The 24,153-nt window shown below is 34.3% G+C and overlaps 2 protein-coding genes across 14 annotated transcripts; one reads left to right on the forward strand and one right to left on the reverse strand.

Annotated features, from left to right (window-relative positions):
• Positions 1–1,878: 1,878 nt before the first annotated feature.
• LOC128195472 (uncharacterized) lies at positions 1,879–21,871 on the reverse strand. 13 transcript variants are annotated; one of them, XM_052873225.1, is made up of 10 exons: positions 20,711–20,943; positions 20,487–20,588; positions 17,449–17,499; positions 14,533–14,567; positions 14,339–14,402; positions 6,900–7,359; positions 6,692–6,818; positions 6,302–6,580; positions 6,115–6,219; positions 5,352–6,031 (listed from the first exon to the last, which is right to left on the reverse strand). In XM_052873225.1, the coding sequence occupies exons 6-10, from the start codon at positions 7,280–7,282 to the stop codon at positions 5,522–5,524; spliced, it is 1,404 nt and encodes a 467-aa protein (XP_052729185.1). In that variant the 5' UTR covers positions 7,283–7,359; positions 14,339–14,402; positions 14,533–14,567; positions 17,449–17,499; positions 20,487–20,588; positions 20,711–20,943; the 3' UTR covers positions 5,352–5,521. The 13 variants fall into 13 exon arrangements, 11 of the variants coding, with proteins under 11 accessions (XP_052729185.1, XP_052729183.1, XP_052729179.1 ...); XM_052873223.1 differs by having other exon boundaries at positions 6,900–7,372; XM_052873219.1 differs by lacking the exon at positions 17,449–17,499.
• Positions 18,374–21,551, forward strand: LOC108319178 (sucrose transport protein SUC4-like). Its single transcript, XM_052873231.1, has 4 exons — positions 18,374–19,199; positions 19,627–19,690; positions 19,775–19,818; positions 21,432–21,551. Exons 1-4 carry the CDS (start codon positions 18,675–18,677, stop codon positions 21,534–21,536), a joined length of 738 nt encoding a protein of 245 aa, XP_052729191.1. The 5' UTR covers positions 18,374–18,674; the 3' UTR covers positions 21,537–21,551.
• Positions 21,872–24,153: the final 2,282 nt, after the last annotated feature.

Consider the following 24,153-nt stretch of genomic DNA (forward strand, 5'->3'; position numbering starts at 1 on the left):
AACGATCGTAATATAGTCATTTAGGTTTTAGTTATAATTCTTTAATTACAATAATTTAAAATTCTATGAAAGAATTATTTTTTTCATTATCTATGGTTTTAACGGATGATAAATACATTTCTCACGACTCGAAAAGTTGTCAGGAAAAATATTATTGACAAATAATTTTTAGTGATTTTGTGTGTAATCGTCATTATTTGTGGAATTTTTCAAAACCTCAGCTACTTGTAAGGATTTACAAAAGTCGTTAGTACTTGCTAGGGTTAAGAAAAATTGTTAGTATTTACAAGAATTTCTCGAAATCGTCAGTAAAATTTTGAGTTTACATAGTTGTGGTTTCCATAACTGTTGGTAATGTAAATAATTTAATTTTTTTTATCATTCAAATGATTTGATTATCATAAAGAAATCAAAAGAATTGAGATTTCATTAAATCCCTAAATTCGAACAGGATGTCTTCTTCGAACAAGATGTCGAAGGACCATTTTTACCAGGCTTTTCCACCTTCAATCACTACCTCACCCTCACCCACCTCGCTGACGAGATAAACCACCACCAGACCATCACCGTGCTCGCCGTCGACAATGGTGCCATGAATGCCCTCCTCGACAAACACCTCACCCTCCCTACCCTAAAATCGTCCTCTCCCTCCATGTCCTCTTCGACTACTTTTCACCCAATAATTATGGTTTTCTTCATCATTCATATAACTATTCACCATTACTTTTAATCCTTGAATTAGGCATGCCGACACCATTTTCAGTGCTTATTTTATTCCTTTTAAGAAGGGCACAAGAGAACTGAGGGAAGGGGAAGCAAAGTCTGATTCCAATCAAAGTACTCCCTCAATCTTTCATCTCTAATCTATTAGCACCCAATTTTACAGAGAAAAAGCTTGGGAAATGCGGGGCAAAGAGTTCTCATATTTATTATCCCCGATTTTTTATTATCTGCACTCAACTCATTGACTAACAAACTCTAATTCATAATTCATCGTCTTTCACCTGCAAGTTTAATTGAATAAAAAAAAAAAGAAAGAAGATCTCTAAGATCCATGAAATTTACCATTACCAAGGTTTGCACACAAAGAATTTTTCTTTTATAATAGGAAATCAGGTATACAAAGAAGAAGTTGAAGAAGAATTAAGAGCATAGGAAGGTGGCATCAACGACACAAGCATGAGATCCATGGTGTCACAGTGGCTCTCCATGTGTGTAGGAGATGATGGAGAAATTGAGTTACCACGAAGAATCACAGCGCTTCCGACGTGGGTAAGGTCGTCGACAATCTTCATGGCTCTAATCAGTGGCAAGGGTGGTAGCTGAACGAAAACTTGTTGGCCCTAGTGGTGGCCATGGAGGATCTACTAAGGAAGGGGATGAAAAGTTGCCTTTCTCTTTTGATTGAGTGACAGGAACCCTTAAAGATTTGGGCTTGGATCTTTTTGCTTGTTATGTTTCTATTTTCTTTTGTTTTATTTATTTATTTTATTTAGGTTTAATATTTTGCTTTTTCATTTGTAAATTACACATAATGCGAGCTTTATATGCCACTTGCTTAACAATTGTGCAGTCACCATGTCAAAAGAATATGTAGACATATTTGAGACGATTATGCAAAAACAGATACCTCGAAAATAATTAAACCTAAAAAAAGTTATTAAACGAATTTAAAAATTATTGATGGTTGAAAAATATTAAAATATGATATAATAAAAACTGCCTAATTAACTTAGAAAACTTGTCATGACACTATCAATATTAATAAAGTTAAGATACATTCATTAAAAATAGGAGGTGAAGTGTCAGCACTTTTTAAGGTGAAATGAAAAAAAAAATAAGTAAAAACTAGTTCTTGAATCGTAGGTAAATTAAAAAATATACTTGAAACAAATTGTAATTTTTGGGAGCTTGCAAATAAAGAAGTAATAGAAAAATGTTCGAGATATAAATCACTTAATATCAATTAAAGGAATATGACATACGAATCTAAACCCAAGGACCATCCACGTACCTCTGGTGGGAGCAGGAACATTAGAGATGTAGGAAGTAGAAAAATTGAGGTCCAACTATATGATGGGTGGATGCAACATATTCTTGGGTCATCCAACATAGAAGGCAATTGAACTAAGAATGAAAAAGGAGAGAATTAGAATCAAGGAATTGCACAAGACCAATTAACCATTTTCAGTTTACAAATTTCTTTTGATTATATAGGGTTTAAGTTTTGCTCCTTGTTAATTTTTATTTAATTGATTCTTCAAAAATATTTGTAGTCCTCTTTATTTTGTTTTAATTTATATATCATATTTTACTGATTAAATTTTTTATTTTGAATTTCTCTGTTCGGAAAAAAGATAAACACTAAGAGAATTATAAGTACACATCATACAACAATATTTGTATTTTATTTTACTCTATTTTTTATTGAATATATATATATATATATATATATCCAATAACTAAAACAAAAATAAAATACAAAAAATTGTTTCGAAGGAATTTTACAAAAAAAATTAAAATAAATATATTACATATATATTTCAAGCTTCAATAAATCAAAAATTTAAAGTGAGCGTTATAATTTTCAAATAACCATTGAAAAAATATTATTATTATTATTGAAGATACACGTGTGTGTACGTTTACTTTGTTATTATAATAAAAAATAAGTTATTATAACAAAATTAATTGAAAGTATTACTAAAATTTATAAGTTGTAAAAATTAATTGGTTTTTCATAAGGATGATTTTAACAAATGATGGATTTGACTTAGTTATAACACTTTGTACTGAATGCCTCACCTTAATCTTCAAGTTTCTCAAAGCATGCATAAGAGCAAAATGACAGGACACCAAATAATAGAATCCTTTTTTTTTGGTATTAAAGGTATTCAATTTCACAAAATATATTTCAACCTTGAATAAATCATTAACACCGGCAGATCTCGCAATGGTGAACCCAACATTAGAGCAAAAGCATATGCAACATGTATTCTTGGAACATTATACGCTAAGAACAATGTCTATTTAAATCTGCTCTTAACCAATCCATGAATGCAATGCCAAACATATTATACTGTCTTCCACTTCTCAGTTCCTTACACTAAAAATGGTAGGAACAAGATAATAAGAGAAGAAATAAAGAAATAAATGACATAAGAATTATTTAATGTGGTTCACATACAAATGTCTACAAATACATATGTATATATGTATATTTATGTTTAGTGTATCTTTCAAGCTTTATAAAAGATTGCTTATATACCTAAATAGATAACATCTCACAATACTGACCGATGTGAGACTAAATTAAGCTCTACAATACTAACAATTCTCTCACTTGTAGCTTGATTTATATTATCACTTAGTGAAATTGCCTTCATCATCAAATACTCTTGAAGGCCAGTTGAGGTAATACAAAGCCTCAACTTATTGTTGTGACAATCTTGGTTAACTTGGAATCTTCGACAAAGACAAGTCTCTATCATTTATCAAGTTTATGATAAAATGATACTTCAACTCAATGTGCTTGCATCTAGAATGAAGAATTGGTTTTTTAGCAAGATATATAGAACTTTGACTATCATTAAATAATGGAGGGTCATCCTACTCTTTCCCTAATTCTTTTAGAAGGTTCTTCATCCATATCACCTCCTTCACTGCTTTTGAGATAGCTACGTATTCACCTTCAGTAGTTGAGAGAGAGACTCTTCCTTGAAGTTTAGACTTCCAACTAATAGTTATATCACCCAATGTGAAAATATAACATGTGCTCTTTCTACCATTCAGATCTCCTTCTAGGTCTGCATCAGAGAACTCTTGTAAAGTGAGATTGCTTCTTCTAAAAGACAAATGCATTTTTGAAGTGCCTCTTAAATATCTCAATATCCATTTCACACCTTTCGAATTCTCCTTTATAGGATTTAATATAAACCTACTCACAACTCTCACATCATGTTCTATGTCAGTTCTAGTGCAAACCATAACATACATCAAGCTCCCTACTGTAGATGCATATGGGACTTTAGACATGTAATATTCCTCTTCATTTGTTAGAGAAGATTGCCCTATTGAAAAACTTAAATGAGTTCCCATAGGTGTATTCCTGGTTTTAGCATTTCACTACAAGAAAATTACCAGCAGATTATTACCGACGATTGTTGATCCATTGATAAAACACATTTATCGGCGAATTTACCCATGGAGTTCAGATTGATACTTACCGACAAGCCTATGGTCGTCGGTAATGGACTTGGTTACTTACCGACAAATATATCCACCGGTAATACCGTCGGTAAACATCATCAATCATTACCGACGGGCGATGGTCGTCGGTAAGCTCTTCGACCCTATGAAATCTGAACTTGGTTTCCCTCTCCCCTCATTTTTGTTTTCCACCAAAAACCCTTCCCCCAACCTCCCTCAACCCCTAATTTGAAACCCCTCAGGTGGTGGCACGACAATGCACGCTAGGAGTTAGTGGCACTGGCGGTGTAGCGAGCATGATCGTGGTAGTGGCGGTGGCGCGAGGCTGATGGCAGTGACCCTGCTCGCGATTTGTACAATTGTCCCACATGCCTTTGGTAATCGATTACAAGACCCCTATAATCGATTACCAAAGGCATGTATGTCAATTGTACAGAAAGTTGAACGTGACTTCCTAGCTGGGTGAACTAGGCTCCCCATGTATACCTGGACTTTGTTTTTTAGTGATTTTTTCAATTTGTTTTTCTTGGATGAGTGAGTTTCCTTATCAAGACTTCAAATCACATTCCACATAAACTTTCACTACAAGAAAAAAGTGTATTACATACAGCAAAAATCCGTATATAAGACCCAAAATCCGTATATAATACGTCTTTATATACAGATTACATACGGGCAAAAATCCGTATATAATACCATCGTAGCTAAATTTATATACGGATAAATCCGTATATAACTTATATACGAAAATTATATACGGATATATCCGTATATAAGTTATATACGGATAAATCCGTATATAACTTATATATGGAAATTATATACGGATATATCCGTATATAACTTATATACGGATAAATCCGTATATAACGTATATACGGAAATTATATACGGATATATCCGTATATAACTTATATATGGATATATCCGTATATAATTTCAGTATATACGTTATATACGGATTTATCCGTATATAACTTATATACGGATATATCCGTATATAATGTTCTAACAAGAGCTAAATAAATATCCTGTATATAGCAGTTCTCCATGCACAATATACAAGCAGACCTGGACATTATAGTGAACATTCAGCATTGTTATAAACAAACCTGGACATTATACATTACACATTGACATATAAATTTAATAAGGTTTTCAGATACACTTAATCCACAAAGGAAACATTGTATATGAATACATAAATATTGTTTACATGAATATAACTGCAACATTTGGTAAGTTCATCAACAGATTGTAGTTGTTGTTCTAAATAAGTTCAACAGTAATGGAAATAAGTTCTATAAAATGCCTAATAATGCATGTAATCATTTCCATCTTGTGGTTGTTCATCTGGTGGTTGCTGGTGTGGTGGTTGCTGTTCTGGAGGTTGCTGTTCTGGTTGGACTACATTGGGTACGTCATTTTGAACTTGAGGATTTTGAAGGTTTAAAAATTGTTGTGCAGCCGCGGCGGCTGAAGGCGGAAGGAATGGCAGGAGGACGCCAATAAAGCCTTCAAGATTTTGAAGCTGCTGACCATATTGTTGTAACTGCGATTTCAGGTTAAGAATTTCTTCTGAATTTTGAGGTTGAGCAGTAGAAGATGCCTGTGTTTGTTGGATGTAACTATCAACACAGTCATCTTGGGAAGTCACATTTCCAATGTCGTATACGCGTCCCTTGTATTTTCCACCAGCAGCCTCTAACCAACATCGGTTTCTCAATCTTTCCTCCTCCGCAGGGTCTAGAGGAGAAGATGTTGAGACACCAACAGATGCAGTCTCAGATCTAATTTGAGAAAATTTTGCAACAAATTGTTCCTGTTAAATGAATAAATATTATCATTACACATGAGGTTTAAAAACCGTAAATTTATAATGTGATAGAGTTAGTACAAACTTACATGGGTCCGCCTAGACCTTTCGTCCACAAATTCTCCTGTTGATTGACGAATATGTGTCTGCTGAAATATTTCATCAACATGCACAGACCGACCAAGCTCTTGTGACTGCAAACAAAAGGAGTTGTTAATAAATATTTGTAAAGTTTATGATTACAAATATAACAAAAAAAATGTACAAGTTATATACCAAACGAATAGCATGCTCATGCACGCTTATAGATCCTCTAGTGTGCAAACAACCACCCTTTTCAGATGTCCGATTCTTCTTTGCCGTTTCACACTTTTGTCTATAAAGTGGCATGTTCCACTTTTCCAAAAGAGCATTCCAAGTATCGTCCCCCAGCCAATCAGGTCTTTTTCCTAGAGTTCTAGCTTTTTTATACATCTCTGAGAGTCTATGAGATGCCTTGGTGTGATAATTTTTTTTGACCTTTTCCTCATCTTCAGGCTTCCATGAAACCCTTCTCTGTTATATTAGAAATAATAGGTTTGAATAAGTAAACAAGTTCAAAGTATAAATTAAATGCAGGACACCAACTATTGACTTGTAACAGGATTAGGAATGAAAATTGTTTACCTTAAAACGTTCGAAGAAGACATCTCTGGTTGACTTAGGGATTGCACCCCATGTTAGCCATGGCTCATCAAACTGTTCCTTGATGGTGGCTGTGATTGCCTTGGATGCAGTTTTTGTAGGATAAAACCTAAAACAAAATTAAACTCAAACATTACAATAATACAACAATGAATTGTGTATATATTAATTGAGTTATTTTTTTTCTTACCCTCCTCCAACGGGTGTAATCATTGGACGACTATTGGAACATGCTTCCATGTTATTGGCGGCTGAACTAGAATGTGGATCTGCATCCTCTATACCAGGTGATGCTGCAATATTTCTGGGAGTTGATGGGTTAGAACCAACATTGGGAGAGAGTGAAGCCTGAAGATAAGGAGGCACTTGGTATGGAGTGGGTGTCAAGCCAGGCACTTGTATTGGAGGTGGAAGAGATGTACCAATAGAGGTAGGTGAAGATGTAGGAACTTGATGTGGAGTGGGAGTGAAGGCAGGAACAACTAATGGAGGTGGAACAGATCTACCAGTAGAGGTAGAGGTAGGTGTAGTTGGTTGACTGGTTGAACCAATTTCATTATTGAAACGTGTCATCAACTTCACTACGTAAGTTTTCTTCCCCTTGCCCTTATCAGAATTTCCTTAAGGTGGAATAGGAGGGCCAGAAGGACCTGATGCCATATTCTTGAACATAATATATATTTTTATACAATAGAAGAAAAGAAAATTTAGAAATAGTACAATCAGAGATAAATGCAATATATATATATATATATATATATATATATATATATATATATATATATATATATATATATATATATATATATATATATATATATATATATCAGAAGAAAGATAAACAGACTCAACCATTTTTCAACAGCATTATTCCTTAATGAGTCCAACCATAATAAGTGAAGTTTGCTCACTTCAAAACCTCTATTCCAAGCCAAAGCCCGCAAGGGGATGTTTTAATATGTTCAAGGTGTATACATACATACATATATATATTTGATGTCAAAGTTTTAACTGTAATGTCATATTCAAGTGTTGGATGTATCACTATATATCTTTCTCTAGCCAGTACATGAGTTGCTTGCACCAATTCATATATGAGGTTGAATCTATATTGTGTACGCACCAAATGGCTTTGCATCCTAATTGGAACTTCTATTATGCGAATCATAGGGAGGAAACAAACACAGCTAGCGTCCATGAATCAACAAATGTAATCAATCATACAAATTGTTACTAATAACAAAATATCATTATCTGTTTTGTAAATGGTAGAGAGAGAGAAAGGGGTGAGAGGGGTCGTAATCTTGAACTCTTGGACTATTGTTTAGAAGTAGAATTACTAGTCTTCAGGACCAAGAAAGCCTGGTAACATGCAGGGAAAGGACACAGACCAGTAAAAGTTTATTAAAAAATTTGAAAAATTAAGCTGCAGCAAAGGACAAGGTTGTCACTCACGTGGTTCAGTTCTTTTGAAGTGATTCTGCTAATGGGGTTATGACATGTGTCTGATTCCCACAAATGAAAGCCCTCGAACATGGACCAGTCAAACACAATCAGCAAATTCTTGGAGATTAAAAGGCTGTTCAATTTGTCCTCATCCCGATTTTGGTCTTCCATTTCCATTTACTTCTAAAACTACTTCCATCTTATATTGTCTGTGATACCATCTAAACCTAACTTAATTTCACATTAAAAACTTCTTCTATATTTAATGTCTATGCTCCTTTCCCAATGCCAGATCTCAACAACGAACTAATTTCTAGCTAGATCATTCTTTTGTGTCTATTTTCTTCATAATAACTTGCTTGTGCACAATTTATGTAAGTTTTTTCTTAAACATAAACTAATTTTGGTTGAATAACAGGAAGATTATTTCATGTAATACGTAAAAAATAACTCATTGGTGGTGTCTTAGAGATGAATTATTCCCACCTCGTGCTATAGTTTCTAATGATAAAAACTTTGGAGAAATTCAACAATAATGAAAACTGAACCAGACTTAAAAAATATAATACCACATTTAACTTAAAATCTTACTAAAATGGATTTATTATTTATTTATCTTATAAAATGCTTGATTTTCAGAAAACTTAACAGTTTTTTTGTAATATACATAGAATGGTTTGGAATGGAAGGTCGTTGTAAAATTCATGCAAACTGTTTGATCATTGAAAATGGGTACTGTTGAGCATGGTTGGAGGCAATAGTATATAAAAGACATGTGTGAAGAGTAATGAATGATTGTTTGGGAGACAGGTATGGACCTACATTTGAAAAAACACCTTCCAAAAGTGCTCATCCTGTTAAGAGCCTTTCTTTCAGCCAGTAGTTGCACTGTGATATAAGTTAAAATAGGACAAGTCACGCCTTCTAAATCTATTCATTAATTATCCTCACGATGTCCATATGGAGGCACACCCACGGTAGCAAGAAGGGAGCAAGGAAGTGAATGATGGTCTTAAAGAAGAGAAGGAGGCTTTGAGAAAAGTCTCACGGTGGTGCAGTGGTCAGAAGCAAACAGAAGAGAAGAAACCCACACACTCAAAGGAAATTATTTGTTTATTTGGCATGGGAATACACGTAGGAAATGGGGTGCAACTTTCCCTTATTTTCAGAAAAGTGGAGACTTCTTTCATTGTGGCATGCGCAGGAAGAATGAAGAAAATTCTAAACATTTTTTGGAGGCAGCAAGCACACTGTCACCGAGAAAACACACAACACTCAAAGCAGCAATTGATGATAATGGGAGACCAAAAACATAGGGAAGCTGGCTGGAACGGATGAAGGAGAGCACCTCCAAGAATATAAGAGGAGAGGCTGGTCGTGAAGTGAGGGGTTCCAGAGAGGCAGGACGGACGGGCTGGGAGAGGTCCTCTCTTCCAGTAGCTCTTAGAGTAATCTCCATGTAGTGCAGTGTAGTTCTTCACTAAAAATGTAATGTAGTGTAGTGTAGTGTAGGAGTAGATAGTAGAGAGTTTGGAAGGAGAGCAGAACCGTGGAAGAGTGTAGAGGCTGCAAGGTACGGGACTGCAGCTGGACAGGGAGCTGGACCGTGAAAGTGCTGGAACAGTAGGAGATGGACACTAGAGGAGAAAGCACGACACTGTGTGGTGTGCATGTTCTAATTTGATTTTCCTATTTGCTCTACGAATTTCTTGCACAAATTTAAATGCAATTCAAAGTTGGTTTCATGTTGTTAATTCCAGAACTGTATACTGTTTTTATGTTGATACTGTTTTTAATTTCTGCTGCAATTTAATCTCTGTTGTTGTTTACCTACCGTTTAATTTCTACTGTTGTTTGTACTGTGTTGTTGATTATTGCACTTTCTGTACTTACCTGCCAACAGGTGAAAGAATATATTTGAAAATTCTGTACTTACTGTTTGTACTGTTATTATTTACTGCTGTAATTTTAATTTTTTTTTGGTTTTTACTGTTTTACTGTTTCTATCAAACACTTCCTAAATTAATAAAGTTAAATAAATAATGAGCAATACACCCTAACTCTTAAGATTGTGGACATCATTATAATAAAGCGACAAAAATAAGGAGCAATACACCCTAACTCTATTCAGTGCTAGAACTATGAAATTCATCTTCATTGTCATCTTCACCCTGTCCTTCTGCATTGTATTCTTCTGATTCCGTTGTATCTTCATCTATTTGCCCTTGAAATGATGAAATATTGTTAGGGTCAACTTCTTCAAGACCAGCTTCTACATCTTGTAATCGGACTACTTCTTCAACTTCAATGATGTCATTAACATGTGACATTTCCTCCACTTGGTATGGCACATCGGCTTCTACATCATTAGAATCAATGCGACCTCTAGGCTTCGTTTTTATCGCAACACACCAACCTCGTTTGTCCGTGCGTGATGTAGGATATGGTACATAATACACTTGTTGTACATTATGTGCAATGATAAAAGGATCAAACAACACATATCTTTTATCCATTCGAATATCCACAATGCCATACTTTGAATCCACCCTTGTACCTACTCTCGATGGATCAAACCAATCACAATAAAATAATACAATTTTCTTTTCAATGGTTGTTGAATTGTATTCCAACTCATAGATGTGTTTAATGACACCATAAAAATCATCTTGACCTCCTTCTGTTAGCCCTTTAACATGAACCCCACTATTTATTGTCCTCTTGCCCTGACTCCATGCATGGGTATGAAATTTGTATCCATTAGCAAAGAAGGTGTGCCATTCCTTTACACACCTTAAAGGACCAAGTGATAAATCTCTAAGATGTTGGTTTCTCACACTTAAAGGATCGTTATGAACCTACAACCATTCATGATATGAAACTATTCAACAATGTAATCTTAAAAAATTAAGGAAGAAATGAATGTGTAAGATTGATAGGAAGTCGTACTTTTTGCCTGAACCACAATGGGAAATTAGCATGTACGTATGTCGAACTGTTTGACTCAGATAGTTGATAGACATGTAAGAATGAGCTGTCAACATGTACGTCCAGATTAGATCAAAGAAAATTAATTATATCAAATGAAAGAATTGGGAAATATAATTTATTTTGGAGGCTTACTGAAGGTAAGGTTCAACTTCATTGCAATTGATCAATACATGAACATGAGCTGATCTCAATTCTTCATCACTTAACCAATGTGTTGATTCCCTTCCAGAATGACGGCCAGGTTGGTTAAACACTGATAATGTTGTCGTAAAGCTTTCTATTTCAATGTCTACTTCATTTCTATTGCTTTGTGGTGTTAACATGAAGTTTTTGAAATAGTGGGAACAAAAATGAGTTGTTTCTCTGTGCAAGTATGATGCGCAAATAGATCCTTCAACCCTAGCCTTATTCTTTACTGAACGTTTAGCATATTCCATGAACCTACAAATTTGAAATTGATGTGTTAGGGTTTTTGAATTATGCCTGGTAAATTGAACAATAACATGTCATATGGGTACCTTTCAAATGGGTACATCCACCTATAGTGGACTGGTCCACCAAGTCGTGCCTCATATGGAAGATGGATAGGGAGATGTTCCATAGAATCAAAGAATGAGGGAGGAAATATTCTCTCCATCTTGCACAGAATGATGGGAATGTTTTCTTCCATCTTCGCCAGGTCATCCTTGTTCAATGTTGTAGAACACAAATCTCTAAAGAAATGACTTATCTCTGTAATGGGATTCAGAACATGAGCCGGTAAAGAACTAAACGCTATAGGAAGTAAGCATTCCATAAACACATGGCAATCATGACTTTTCATCCCAATGAGCTTTCCCCTATTCACATCAACACACCTTGACAAGTTAGAAGAATATCCATCAGGCATCCTAAGACCTTTTACCCAATGACAAACTTGTTTTATTTGGTCTGTTGATAGTGTATAATTTGCTTTTGGCTTATACATGTTTCCATTGCTATGACTTTTTAGCTCCAAATCTTTTCGTCTACAGTACAAACTTATATCCATTCGGGCCTTGTCATTGTCTTTTGTCTTCCCCACAACATTCATCACAGTATTAAAGATGTTGTCAAAGAAATTTTTTTCAATGTGCATGAAGTCAAGATTATGCCTTAACAAATTATCCTTCCAATAGGGTAGATCCCAAAAGATGCTTTTTTTCGTCCAATTATGCCACTCACCGTATCCATCAATTCTTGCCGCACCATTTTCAGTTATTTTAGGATAACCATTGATTCTATTCCAAACTTCAGGTCCTGTAAGATATGGTGGTGCGTCATCCATCTCCACTTCCCCCTTCTTGAAAGCATTCCTATTCCTCCTAAAAGCATGGTCTTTCGGTAAAAACCTCCGATGAGAGTCAAACCATGAATTTTTTGCCCCATGATATAATCTAAAAGCCTTTGTATGCTCCATGCAATGTGGGCATGCCAGTTTACCATGAGTGCTCCAGCCGGACAACATACCATAAGCAGGAAAATCATTAATTGTCCACATTAGCATGGCCCTCAAAATAAAGTTTTGTTTCCTTGAAATATCATATGTTATCACACCTGTCCACAGCTTCTTCAATTCGTCTATCAAGGGCTCTAAGTACACATCTATGCCAACCTTTGGATTGAATGGCCCAGGAATGAGACATGTTAAGAACATGTAAGGTTTAGACATGCACATTTCTGGAGGAAGATTATAAGGAGTGACAATAACTGGCCAACATGAATATGGTATATTTGATGCCTGTACATATGGGTTAAAACCGTCAGAGCATAAACCGAGTCGAACATTGCGTGGCTCGATACCAAAGTCAGGATATACTCTATCAAAGTGCTTCCAAGCCTCTCCATCGCATGGATGACGCAAAACACCCATCGTCGACATGTTCTGATAGTGCCATGTCATTTGTCCTGCAGTTTGTGTTGAGGCATACATTCTTTGTAGTCTGGGAATTAATGGCAAATAGAACATTGATTTCATAGGAACTGGTTTGCTAGTAGTTGCTCCCGTGTTACGTGGTTGATATCTTGGCTTTCCACAAAATTTGCATTCAAGCAATGCGCCATCATTCTTACCATATTCATTATCATAGAAGAGCATGCAACCATCCACGCAACAATCAATCCTCTGCGATTGTAATCCCAACTTTGATACACACTTTTTTGCATCGTAGTATGTTTTAGGCAAACCTGATTTGATGGGTGTTGCATCCATAACCATTTTTGCAATAAAATCTATGCATTGGTTAGGAATATTCCAATTTGACTTGCAAGCTAATAGTCTGACACACATTGATAATTTCGAGTCTGATGCTCCTCCATACAACGGCTGATTTGCATCCAACAAAAAATTAAAAAACCTTTGTGTTTCTTCATTCGGAGCCTCTTCAATGTTATTAGAAGTAGATGCTTGCCACGACTCATTTTGCCTAAGAGCATCATGCACCATGTCTTCCATTGTTTGAAATTGGTTAATTTGACCATCTTCCGTCTCTACAGCCATCGAACTGTCATGATTCTGTACATGATCTTCTGGCATTATTTCCCCATGATCCTTCCAAATGAAATAATTAGGCTTGAAACCGTTCTTGTAAAGGTGAACCTTCACAACTCTTTCGTGCAGAATCTTTGTACAATCGCACTTCAAACGTTCTTGTTCACAAGCTTTAGTTATAAACTCTTCAACACCTAATACAAAAGACTCTTTCAAAGCACCTCTTCCTCTATGACACCTATCGTACATCCATGCACGATTTGGTGGAGAACGATCCATGTTCTGTACATAAATCGATTACAAAACAATTAGCCAATGCTTAATATACGTCTCTATATTATGACACGTACCCTATCAAATGGCTTCCTAAAGAATAACCTAAATTAATTTAGGTCCTCTTCTCTCTATCTTAGAATGTTTTTCAACATGTCTCTATCTTTATACTTGTTTTGTACATGTAAATCACTATGTACAATATTATTGTTTTATATTAATCACTATGTACAATATTGTTTTAAGGTTTCGATATAGAAGGATATTGGCCAACCTACATTACGTTGAGCTAAATAATTTTAATCAAAAAATCAACATTTAAAGAACTAAATAACCCTCCTAATATGTTACATATAGTTGCATAAGCATACATTTGCAATTGGACGACTATTTGAAGGTTTAGGTCTTACTACGAGCTTTGGTTGATGGTCAAAATAAGCTTGTTTTACAGTGGATTGCAGGTACCGAGTGCAACTACAAAAGAAACAACATCACATATCAATTTATAATAAGTAATAAACCTACCTAATATAACGCACTTGATATAATATCATTCATAAATAATAAAATATCATATAAAAACTAATTATTCACATATACTTACCACTAGCAATGAACTTGAGAACTGGATTTCTTGGCCTGTACATATGTGAAGAAGTTTTAATACACTAAAATATGAAAAATGAAAGCTCAGAACAGTATACTAAACACCAATTCAAAATTTCAATGTGCATATTAGAATTTTAAATTAAGAACACCAAGGTAGTAATGTATATGTTTGCAAATTTGGGTCTAAAAGTTTAGTAATGCCTAAATACACGAGACTAATCAAAGTTTAAAACAAACAGTATATAAGTTTGATAAGTTTGATAAGTTTGATACAGTATACAAAAGAAGGAAAAAAGAAGGTAGTTAGTACAGTTGTAATTACATAACTGTAACAGACTATTATAAATAGTCTTATTAGGAGGTGAGCAGGAAGTTTTTTTGGGGGCTTTTGGAGAAGGGGAACTAGGACAGTTAGGGTCCTCTCAAAAGACCTTTGTTTTCTGCTATACTTTGTTGTTGTGTTCCTACTACGTTGGTAGGACCGTTCTCTTCCGAATAAAACATTCAAGAATCTGTCTTGGTATTTTCTTTATGGGTGTTCTATCAAATGGTATTCAGAGTGAGTCAACGTGTGGGTCAAATCAGAATATGGGTACTCCTCTAAAGTCTGTTGAACAAAAATAAGACTGACAACTGAATGCTGGATCACGTGGCGCAAATTAGATATTCCTATCTTTGTGGGAGATGATGTGTTTGGCTGGACCAACCGGTTGGAAAGATACTTTCATCTCCAAGAAGTATCTCAAATGGAAAGAATGCAGACTGTGATGATAGCTTTGGAGGGGAAGGCCTTGCAATCCCACTTGGGAATCATTCAAATTGGCAGTGGTTCATCGCATCCAGTCCAACATGTTGAAGAATCCTTTCGAGGTGGTTATTGCCTTAACTCAGACTGGTTCGGTTGAGGATTATGTTGAAAATTTTGAATAGTATGCAGGGCTGCTAAAGGGGATTGATCAAGATTATCTTATTGGGATATTCTTGAATGGATTAAGGGATGATATTAAGGCAAAAGTGATGCTGTATGATCCCTCAACTCTGGCATAATTAATGATGAAGGCTCAAATGATGGAGGAAAAAATCATCCACTACTGAATTGAATGGCACGTTATCATCCACTAAAAATTCAAAATTTCAAAGACTATTTTGATTCATCTTTGGTGGCCATGTTACACTCCAGATAATTAATTTGCCAGAATATTTCTTGTTTATGTTTTGTTTGATCATAGTGGTTTACTTGAATTTGTCAGTTTTCAAAAATTGACCACTTATTAGTGGATTCTCAAAGTGGTGCATGAAGTTCTGAAGGTTCATGCACACAACAACAATGGCTGCATCTCAACTTGTCAAACACTGTTTGCCTTCCAGACTGTGCTTTTTAATCTAAGAATTTCACAGAACTTTAAACATGATTAGCAGAATTTGTTTATTAATTTTTGTTCACAAATTCAAGATGTATATCTAAGATTCTACCATTATATAAGACAAAATTAGGTTTATATTTTTTATCCATAATTTATAATTCATGTATGTTTCTTTGTTCTAGTGTTTTTCTTTTATGTATCTTTCTTCATCATTGAAGAAAGTGAAATTTTGTAGATGAATTAACTCATTACTTACCATATCCACGATATAAAATAATAAGGAAAAGATAGAGAGAAGAGAGGAAGGGTTCTTTTTCTATTTGTTTTTTAATAAGTCAATGGTTTATTTATATACAAGTGCTGGAGTTATGATAATAAAGATAAAAATATAAAAAATATATTTTAACTTCACAATCATGCTCACTATTTAAAATTCAGTAAATTATTGTTGAAATAGTGGTAACTAATTAATATATTAATTTAAGTTTCCCAAGATATTTAGAAAAGATTCTAACTTAGAGATTATTATTGGTCAATGTATAATGAACAAGATGATCTATAGGAAAGGATGCAGGCTTCCAAGCTAACATACAACTAGAGTAAGTTAAGATAATACTTTCTTTCTTTAGTTAATTACCATGTAGAAAGACAAAACTTCAATCCTAAAAATAAAAAGAAAACATGATTCTTGATCTCAAAAATATTATTAAAATAATCTTAACAACATTGTAATATATATATATATATATATATATATATATATATATATAATATTTATAAACTAATTATTTTAAAACTTTAGAATTAGAATTTATATAAAAATATTTAAATGAATTGACTTATTGCCCGTCACTATATTCAAACCTTCCTCATTATCTATAAACTCTTTATGACAGGTTAAAAAAAGTCACTCTGATTAGGATCTGTGGATTACTTACCTATATTGTTCACCAAATAAAATTTTAAATGTTAATTACTTATAATTTTATAGTTTTCTTTATTTATAATTAAGAAAGTGATATAGTGAAATGTAATTATGTTTAGTTAAAGTATGAAATGATAAGTTGATATAATATAAAAACAAGTATTAATCATCAATTAATTTTTATAGTCTATAAAGGGAAGGGACCAGTGGAGAATAAAGTTGGGTCGGGTTTCAAAATCAACTGGATAACTAGAAGTTTCTCCAATGACGTGGGAAATTCTATTGTCGCAAGTAATCATAATAGAGGGAAAGGGGGGACCCAGACATAACAAGTAGCATCATTAGTCACCAGGGAGGGTAGCCAACCACATTTACCTAACCCTTGTCTCCTCGACTTACCTAACTTCTCTAAAATTTTAAATATTATTGTCCAAACACAATGTAAAAGTCGAAAATATCAACAATTTCCGATACTTATTGCGAAGTAATCGGTAAGTGAAAATGCATGACGCCAACGACTATTCTTCGTTCATAGTGTGACAATTGTATCCTACTCATCAGCACCACATTACGGATTCAACAACAAAAAATCAATTAGAGTTTACTTAGTAAATAAACACACCAGTTTTGCCTTTGCTAATAGCAAAATATGAACCATGATGTTGGGCTTTTGCTGCAAAATGAGTAAGAACTTTTCTTATAAGCAAAATGAGTAAGAACTTATAAGCAAAATGAGTAAGATGATGTTTTTTCATCAAACACTTTATAACCCAAATTGAAGACTCATTCTCATTACCGCACAGAATAAGATATAACATATAATGATCACATTCAAAGACATTTTAGAGTAACACCAAAGATGACAAAAATGAATGGTTATAATTTAGACACCAATAAAGGCCATTAGAAACGTAGGTGAGAAACTTATATTGCTTGGTTTCTAATCCCATGAAAAGAGTACAAAGAGATCAAAACCACTAAAAGAAATAGTTACAAGAGACTCACAATAAATAATCTTCAAAACATGTTTATCGTTGCTATTAATGATAATCTGTTCCAACGTGACGTGGTTCTTTGAAAATACTAAAGACAATAACTCTGCAGTTCTTTGTCATCTAATCCAACCATAGTTGTCTCATGCATATATACGGTTTATTATTTAGATGGAAGTTTGAAGAGTTGAGATTTAAACCTACTGGTATAAAAAGGTTGTGAAAATCATTAACAAAACATAAACTACAATTGCATACAAAATTCCGGAGTTGATCACTCCGCATTTCATACTATATGTTACAATCTATAACCAACCTATACAATGAAAAAAGCCCATTCAACTTCCATCCTTTGGCAATTCAAGCTCAAGGTTGCAAGGAAACAAAAACACAACCATCATATCTCTTGTACAGGAATTTTGGTGTTTCAGATGCAAATATTTGGACCCTATTAAGGATGATAAGTAACAGTTGAGTGTACTGAGCTACTAGTGGTGCAGACCTTAGCACCATAGCTTAAAGTTGGGAGCAGGAGCTCTGCCTGCGGAAAAGAACTGTTAGAAGGCACATCTAACAGCAGATTCTCAGAACTCTCACCAACATAGTTAAAAGAATCCAACATGTGCAAGCCACCAACACCATGTGGCAAAGAAAAAAGGCTTTCTGGGCTGAAGCTTGAGCCTTCTTCTACAACTTCTTTGCCTTCACATACAGGATTTATAATCACCCTTATGGGGCTCCTCATTGTTGTCTTCAATTCTGAAATTTGTACAATAACTTACTTAGTTGTGCAAATCTCAAGTCCGCTTTCTATCTTGACATTGGTTTCATCGCTGTCACCACTTATATAAGCATCATGGCAGCTCATGAAGTACCTCTGAGTTCTAGTGGGGCACAACCTGTTGAAGCAGCAGCAGGGGAATCGGGTGCTGCTGGAGAAGCTTTTCTGTGGGAGCTATTCGGGACAGTCAGATATTTTTCAACCCCAGTATGGACAATACTGTCCGCTACTGCCTTAACTTGGATTGGGTGGTTTCCATTTCTCCTTTTTGATACTGATTGGATGGGCCGAGAGATTTATGGTGGTGAACCAAATGAAGGCCCTAATTATGATACTGGAGTTAGAATGGGGGCAATAGGCTTATTGCTTAATTCAGTTGTTCTTGGAATAACGTCTGTACTCATGGAGAGGTTATGCAGGAAGTGGGGGGCTGGGTTTGTGTGGGGAATCTCAAATATCTTGATGGCTGTCTGCTTTATTGCAATGCTTATTGTAACCTATCTGGCAAATAGAATTGCCTATATAGGCAAAGAACTACCACCAACTGGCATTGTGATTGCTGCATTGACAATCTTTACCGTTCTTGGGTTTCCACTTGCAGTAAGTTGCTCTATTTCTTGCTAAAAGCATTTTGTTTGTTCTTTTTCTGCCAATATTGAAGGCACCCTTTCTGTCTCCCATGTTCCTTAAAACAAAAACTCAAATTCTGTCTTTTTGCATGGTTTCAGTGACTCATCATATAAAGTATCTTAGTTCATTTGATTTTGTCAGCATGATCTCTTTAGCTCAAACTGCCTTCTGTTCTCCTATGTACCTTAACATAAACAGTACTATTATGTCTCCTATAGTGTCTTGACTCAAGCTTGGCAGTAGTTTTTAACACAAACTGGCATTTTCTATCTCGAGAATCAAGACATGTCAAAATTTAAAATTTGGACATTACCCCATTAATTGTGCATGATTTTGCCAATATATTATTTGAGAGTTCTGTGTAAGTTAATCTGGGTTCATGGATCAATTATTTCAGATCACTTACAGCGTTCCATATGCCTTAGTTTCCACACATATTCAGTCATTGGGGCTTGGCCAAGGTGAGCAGGGTTGATAGCTTATTCTTTCTTGTGAGTATATTATTGTATTTTATGGCTACTTATATTAACTGTTAGTATTTCCAGGATTGTCAATGGGGGTCCTAAATCTTGCAATAGTGTTCCCACAGGTATTACTTTTCGAATTATCCCCTATTTCTTGTTTCTTTTGTTGGATGGGGTGAGGTGGGAGGTTGAGAACCAAAGGAAGTTCTTTGCAATTGCTTGTTTGGCATTCCCAGTAGATTTTGTGAAGAAGAATCTTTCTACTTAAAATCTAACTCAACTTCACAAAATTAATTTGTAAAGTGAAATTTGCATTCATATGTATCCTATAATTTGGCTATATATTTAGTCAATGTGAGATTTCTAACAAAAAAAAAATCAAACCGAGACAATCAACAAAGAGAAATTAAGAAATGTGGTTGAATTTGTAAATCAGTTTACCATTATAGAGTATTATTATAAAAGTCAGTGAACCTCTGTTGCAGAACACATGGTTATAAAGACAGAGGAGCACTACATTACATTACGTCATTCATTTGAACAAACTACAGCTGTCAGTTGTTTACTTCTAACAAATAACTAACAATTGTTCTATGTGTTTAGCCTTTGGATGTAAAACATGATTGTTCATTGAATTTCCATCACTGAGTGATCACATTAAATAATCAGAGCGCCACAAGGGATTGCTTGCTAAGTGAGTCGAGTTTGAATCCATAATAGAGCAGTAGTAGCAGAAGCAAGAATCACATTTATAAAAGCTAATTTCCATTACAAGAGAGGAAATTAAAAACACCTTTTTGTGGTTCCTTCGGCCTTCGCAGCACCAAGTTCTACGTCTCAGCTTATACCGCAACATAGCAGCCTCAATCGATGCCTCGTCAAAATCCAACTACGTCTTCCCAAACGAACCAAAAATGGGGCAATGAAAATCAAATCAACACAGATTAGGTTTCAATTTTAAAGATTTCTAACCATTACAGATTACCATAAACATGAACGAAAAGAAGAATCACTTACCAGATTTAGGGCTCCAGAGAAGAATGATTTACAGCTGCAGAGAAGAGACGATCTAGAGGGGACATGACTCAAGGTTTCAGACGAAGGCTCGACACGAGAGCTGACTGAATGTTCGAGAGGAGAGGTGAATGAATGGTTGATGAAGGATTGATGAAGAGGGGAAAGAGAGTTCGAGAGAGAACAAGAGTTCTAGAGTTCGAGAACATAGTTAGGGTTCGAGAAAGAGGGGAAAACAGTGTGATATGCATACATAATGTCTCATTTATATACGGATATGAATCCGTATATAATTGTCCATATATAATTTCATTATTTCTTGTAGTGTTTTTATTCAATAACAATGTTAATTAGAAATATCTAGATATATATATTAGCATTGCCAATAATAATTATTGCATTCATCTTTCATTAAGTTAACTTTACAATGATCTTCATTTAGTATTGTCAACCTCATTTTAAAAAAATTTAATACACTTATCACAACTGTTTGGGACCATATCCAACGTAGAGAGTTTTTAGCGCACGATTTTTTTAACGTACGCGTCATCTTCCTTCATGCGCTCTTACACATACATTTCCTTAAATTCTACACTTTTCTCTCCAAAAAAACCCACCCCTCGAGCTAACCCATCTAACACATAACTCATTCAAGACACACCTACCAATCTTAACATTGTCAAACAACTCTAAAAACTAACCAAATTATGTCTTTTCTATGCAGGTCCTCTACTCCGGAGTCAATCTTCGATTCAAAGCACCAACTAAATTGGTTTTGAAAGAATGTCGCTCACAAAACTGCATCAAAAATAAACTTAGCATGTCGTAACAATCCAAAAAATAATTAACGAAAGAGGAAACAAGAAAGGGGAAAGGGGAAAATGGAAATAAGAAAAAGGATAGTAGACATACCTTACTCCCATCACCAAAGTCACCAGAGGTATCCATTTCGCAACCCACAACCCAACAAAGGGAAAAGGTGGTAGTTGTCTAAGTGGTGAACGTTGAATCGAAAAAAGCACTACCGTAATGAAGGACGACAACATCTTCAGTTGGTGATGGTGGAACAAAAGGGAAAGGGGTCGTTGGTGAAGATGGTGGTCCGATGAGAGAGAACAGAGAGAGAAGGAAGAGAAGGAAAATTAAAATGGAAGAGAGAGAGAAACAAAATCAAAATGGAAGACAGAGAGAGAACGTAAATTTAAAATGGAAGAGAGAGAACGAAAATCAAAAGCCTTTTGCCTTTTCACGTCAACATTTAAAATAAAAATAAATTAAATGAGCCAATAGATTGCTAACACATGGCCGTTGTCAAAATGTTAACAAAAAGTTGTTAATATATCAAGATCCGATTATAAACACAACAGTCAAACATGCACCTACTTTTTTGTGAAGGTAAGTCATGTGTGAGCATATGAATAATATTTTCTTTACATATTCTTATAATGCACAACTATATTCTTGCGGTTCACTATAGCTCAAGATGAAACCTATACTTATTTTTCTTTAAATGATACCAATATCTTATGAAGATCTTCATATTACTATTACTGGCTGATACTGATTTTTCCTCTATCAGCATATTTGAATTTATTAATATTTGTTATATTATATATATTTTAAGTCATAAAGTATTTGGCTTCTAGCTCCAAATACCTCTTTTCATTATCAAATTGTCATATACTTTTTTATGAAGGTACTGCTGAAAACAAGATGTATAAAATAATGAATGCTATGAGATCATTACATTCACATTCATACACATAAACATTGACAAATCTTTGTAAAAGTATTTGGGTAAAACTTTTATGCTAATAATAGTGTTCTTATCTTTTCCAATTATAGCATAATTGTCTCACCTCAGGTCTAGGACAAAGAAAACTTTTACAAAATAAAAGTTTGTCTCTGCATATGATATATATCCTCATTTGGAATACCAATTGATCTTGACTTACTATTAGGAGTTTAAACTTGTAAATGGTATATAGTTGTTTATTCCAATGCACTCAATCTGTTTGGAGTTTACTGGATTCTTGGTTTGTCGTTATCTTCAAATTATAAAGATGTTTTCTACTTTTTTTTCTAGTGTCCAAAACAACCCAATGACAATGATTGCGGGTATTACGTGTGTCAATATATGAAGAAAATTATCACATACTGTGAAGAACGAACAATTCCAACTGATGTAAGTTATCTTCATTGTCATAATTAATTTGTAGTAAAAATTTAATTGACTAATTTTATATCATTTTTCTTTCTTGCAGTATTTTTCTAGTTGCAGATGTTAACTATATCGTGACAATCAAATCATTGAAGTTAGGGAATATTGGTGTTTAAAATTTAGACCAATAGATAATGTTTTTTTAAATAAGCTCTATCTATAATAGATAACACTTATTTAAATAAGGGCATATATAACACTTTTCTTATAAGCACTATCTATAATAGATAGTGCTAACATAAATAACGCTATCTATAAAAAAAAGCGTTATCTATGTACTTTTTGTAGTATTATTGAATATTTGATAATATCATGGTTTCTATGGTTTTTATTTTGTGGTTTTTTTTCTAAAAATAATTAATTGCTATTGAAATAACAAGAAAATAGGTATGAGTACGAGTACGAGTATACTTATTATAGGTAGGAATAAGGATGAAACAAATTTTTGTTACTATTCAGTATAAGAGTGAGGATGGGTATAATTTTTTACTTCAAAAATAAAAATGTATATAATTCGACGTGTAGAGAGTGATTAAAGATTTCACATAGACTAAATATAAAACAAGTTTAAAGTATATAAGTGGAGACAAACTTTATCTTATACAAGTTGATTTTGTAAAATTAAGTTAGATTTAAAGTTTCCTTCTTAAAATTTATTTCCTTTTCTAAAATTATTTAAAACTTATTTCCTTTTCTAAAATTATGAGAAACTTTTAAATCCAAATCCATCAACTTACATATATGTAAAAATTTGTGCCATGTGCCTCGACTTTGGAAAAGGATGAAAAAGGTATGCACACGATAGTAGAATCATATTCAATCCAAAGCTTTTCAAATTTGCATTCCAAGCATGCTCTGGTCCATGTATGACTCCATAATTTCAGGATTACCTCAACGTCCCTATAAGCTCCATCATTGTTAACTTTAATCTAATTAAGCATTGAGAATTGTCAAATATCAAAAGTAAAAACAACTTTCCCTGGTTTAGTCAATGTCGACATATATCTAATTAACATTGCGAAATTTGTCATGATATTATGTGTTTCGGTAGGGTTTGGAAGTCTCTTGCTCAAAACACTCCATGTTGACTGTATGACGGACAAAACTTGAAGACTGGGCGAACTTCGAAGACCGGACGGACCTAAGCACTCCTAGGGGTATTGAAGATCGGACGGGCAGGGCTCAAAGTGGACGGACGTTGCTCTAATCACTCCAGGTTGAAGAC

Source organism: Vigna angularis, chromosome 1 (genome assembly GCF_016808095.1).
Source record: "Vigna angularis cultivar LongXiaoDou No.4 chromosome 1, ASM1680809v1, whole genome shotgun sequence".
Taxonomy (NCBI): domain Eukaryota; kingdom Viridiplantae; phylum Streptophyta; class Magnoliopsida; order Fabales; family Fabaceae; genus Vigna; species Vigna angularis.

What these genes read in the sequence shown, in the direction of transcription:
- LOC128195472 (XM_052873202.1), bottom strand. Translation starts at nt 13,934, where the DNA reads ATGGATCGTTCTCCACCAAATCGTGCATGGATGTACGATAGGTGTCAT. An exon ending in TGGATGTACCCATTTGAAAG is followed by an intron (nt 11,588 to 11,664) that starts GTACCCATATGA and finishes TCAAATTTGTAG; the next exon opens with GTTCATGGAATATGCTAAAC. An exon ending in CATTGTGGTTCAGGCAAAAA is followed by an intron (nt 11,014 to 11,104) that starts GTACGACTTCCT and finishes GAATGGTTGTAG; the next exon opens with GTTCATAACGATCCTTTAAG.
- LOC108319178 (XM_052873231.1), top strand. Translation starts at nt 18,675, where the DNA reads ATGGCAGCTCATGAAGTACCTCTGAGTTCTAGTGGGGCACAACCTGTT. An exon ending in TTCTTGGGTTTCCACTTGCA is followed by an intron (nt 19,200 to 19,626) that starts GTAAGTTGCTCT and finishes CAATTATTTCAG; the next exon opens with ATCACTTACAGCGTTCCATA. An exon ending in TTGCAATAGTGTTCCCACAG is followed by an intron (nt 19,819 to 21,431) that starts GTATTACTTTTC and finishes TTTTCTATGCAG; the next exon opens with GTCCTCTACTCCGGAGTCAA.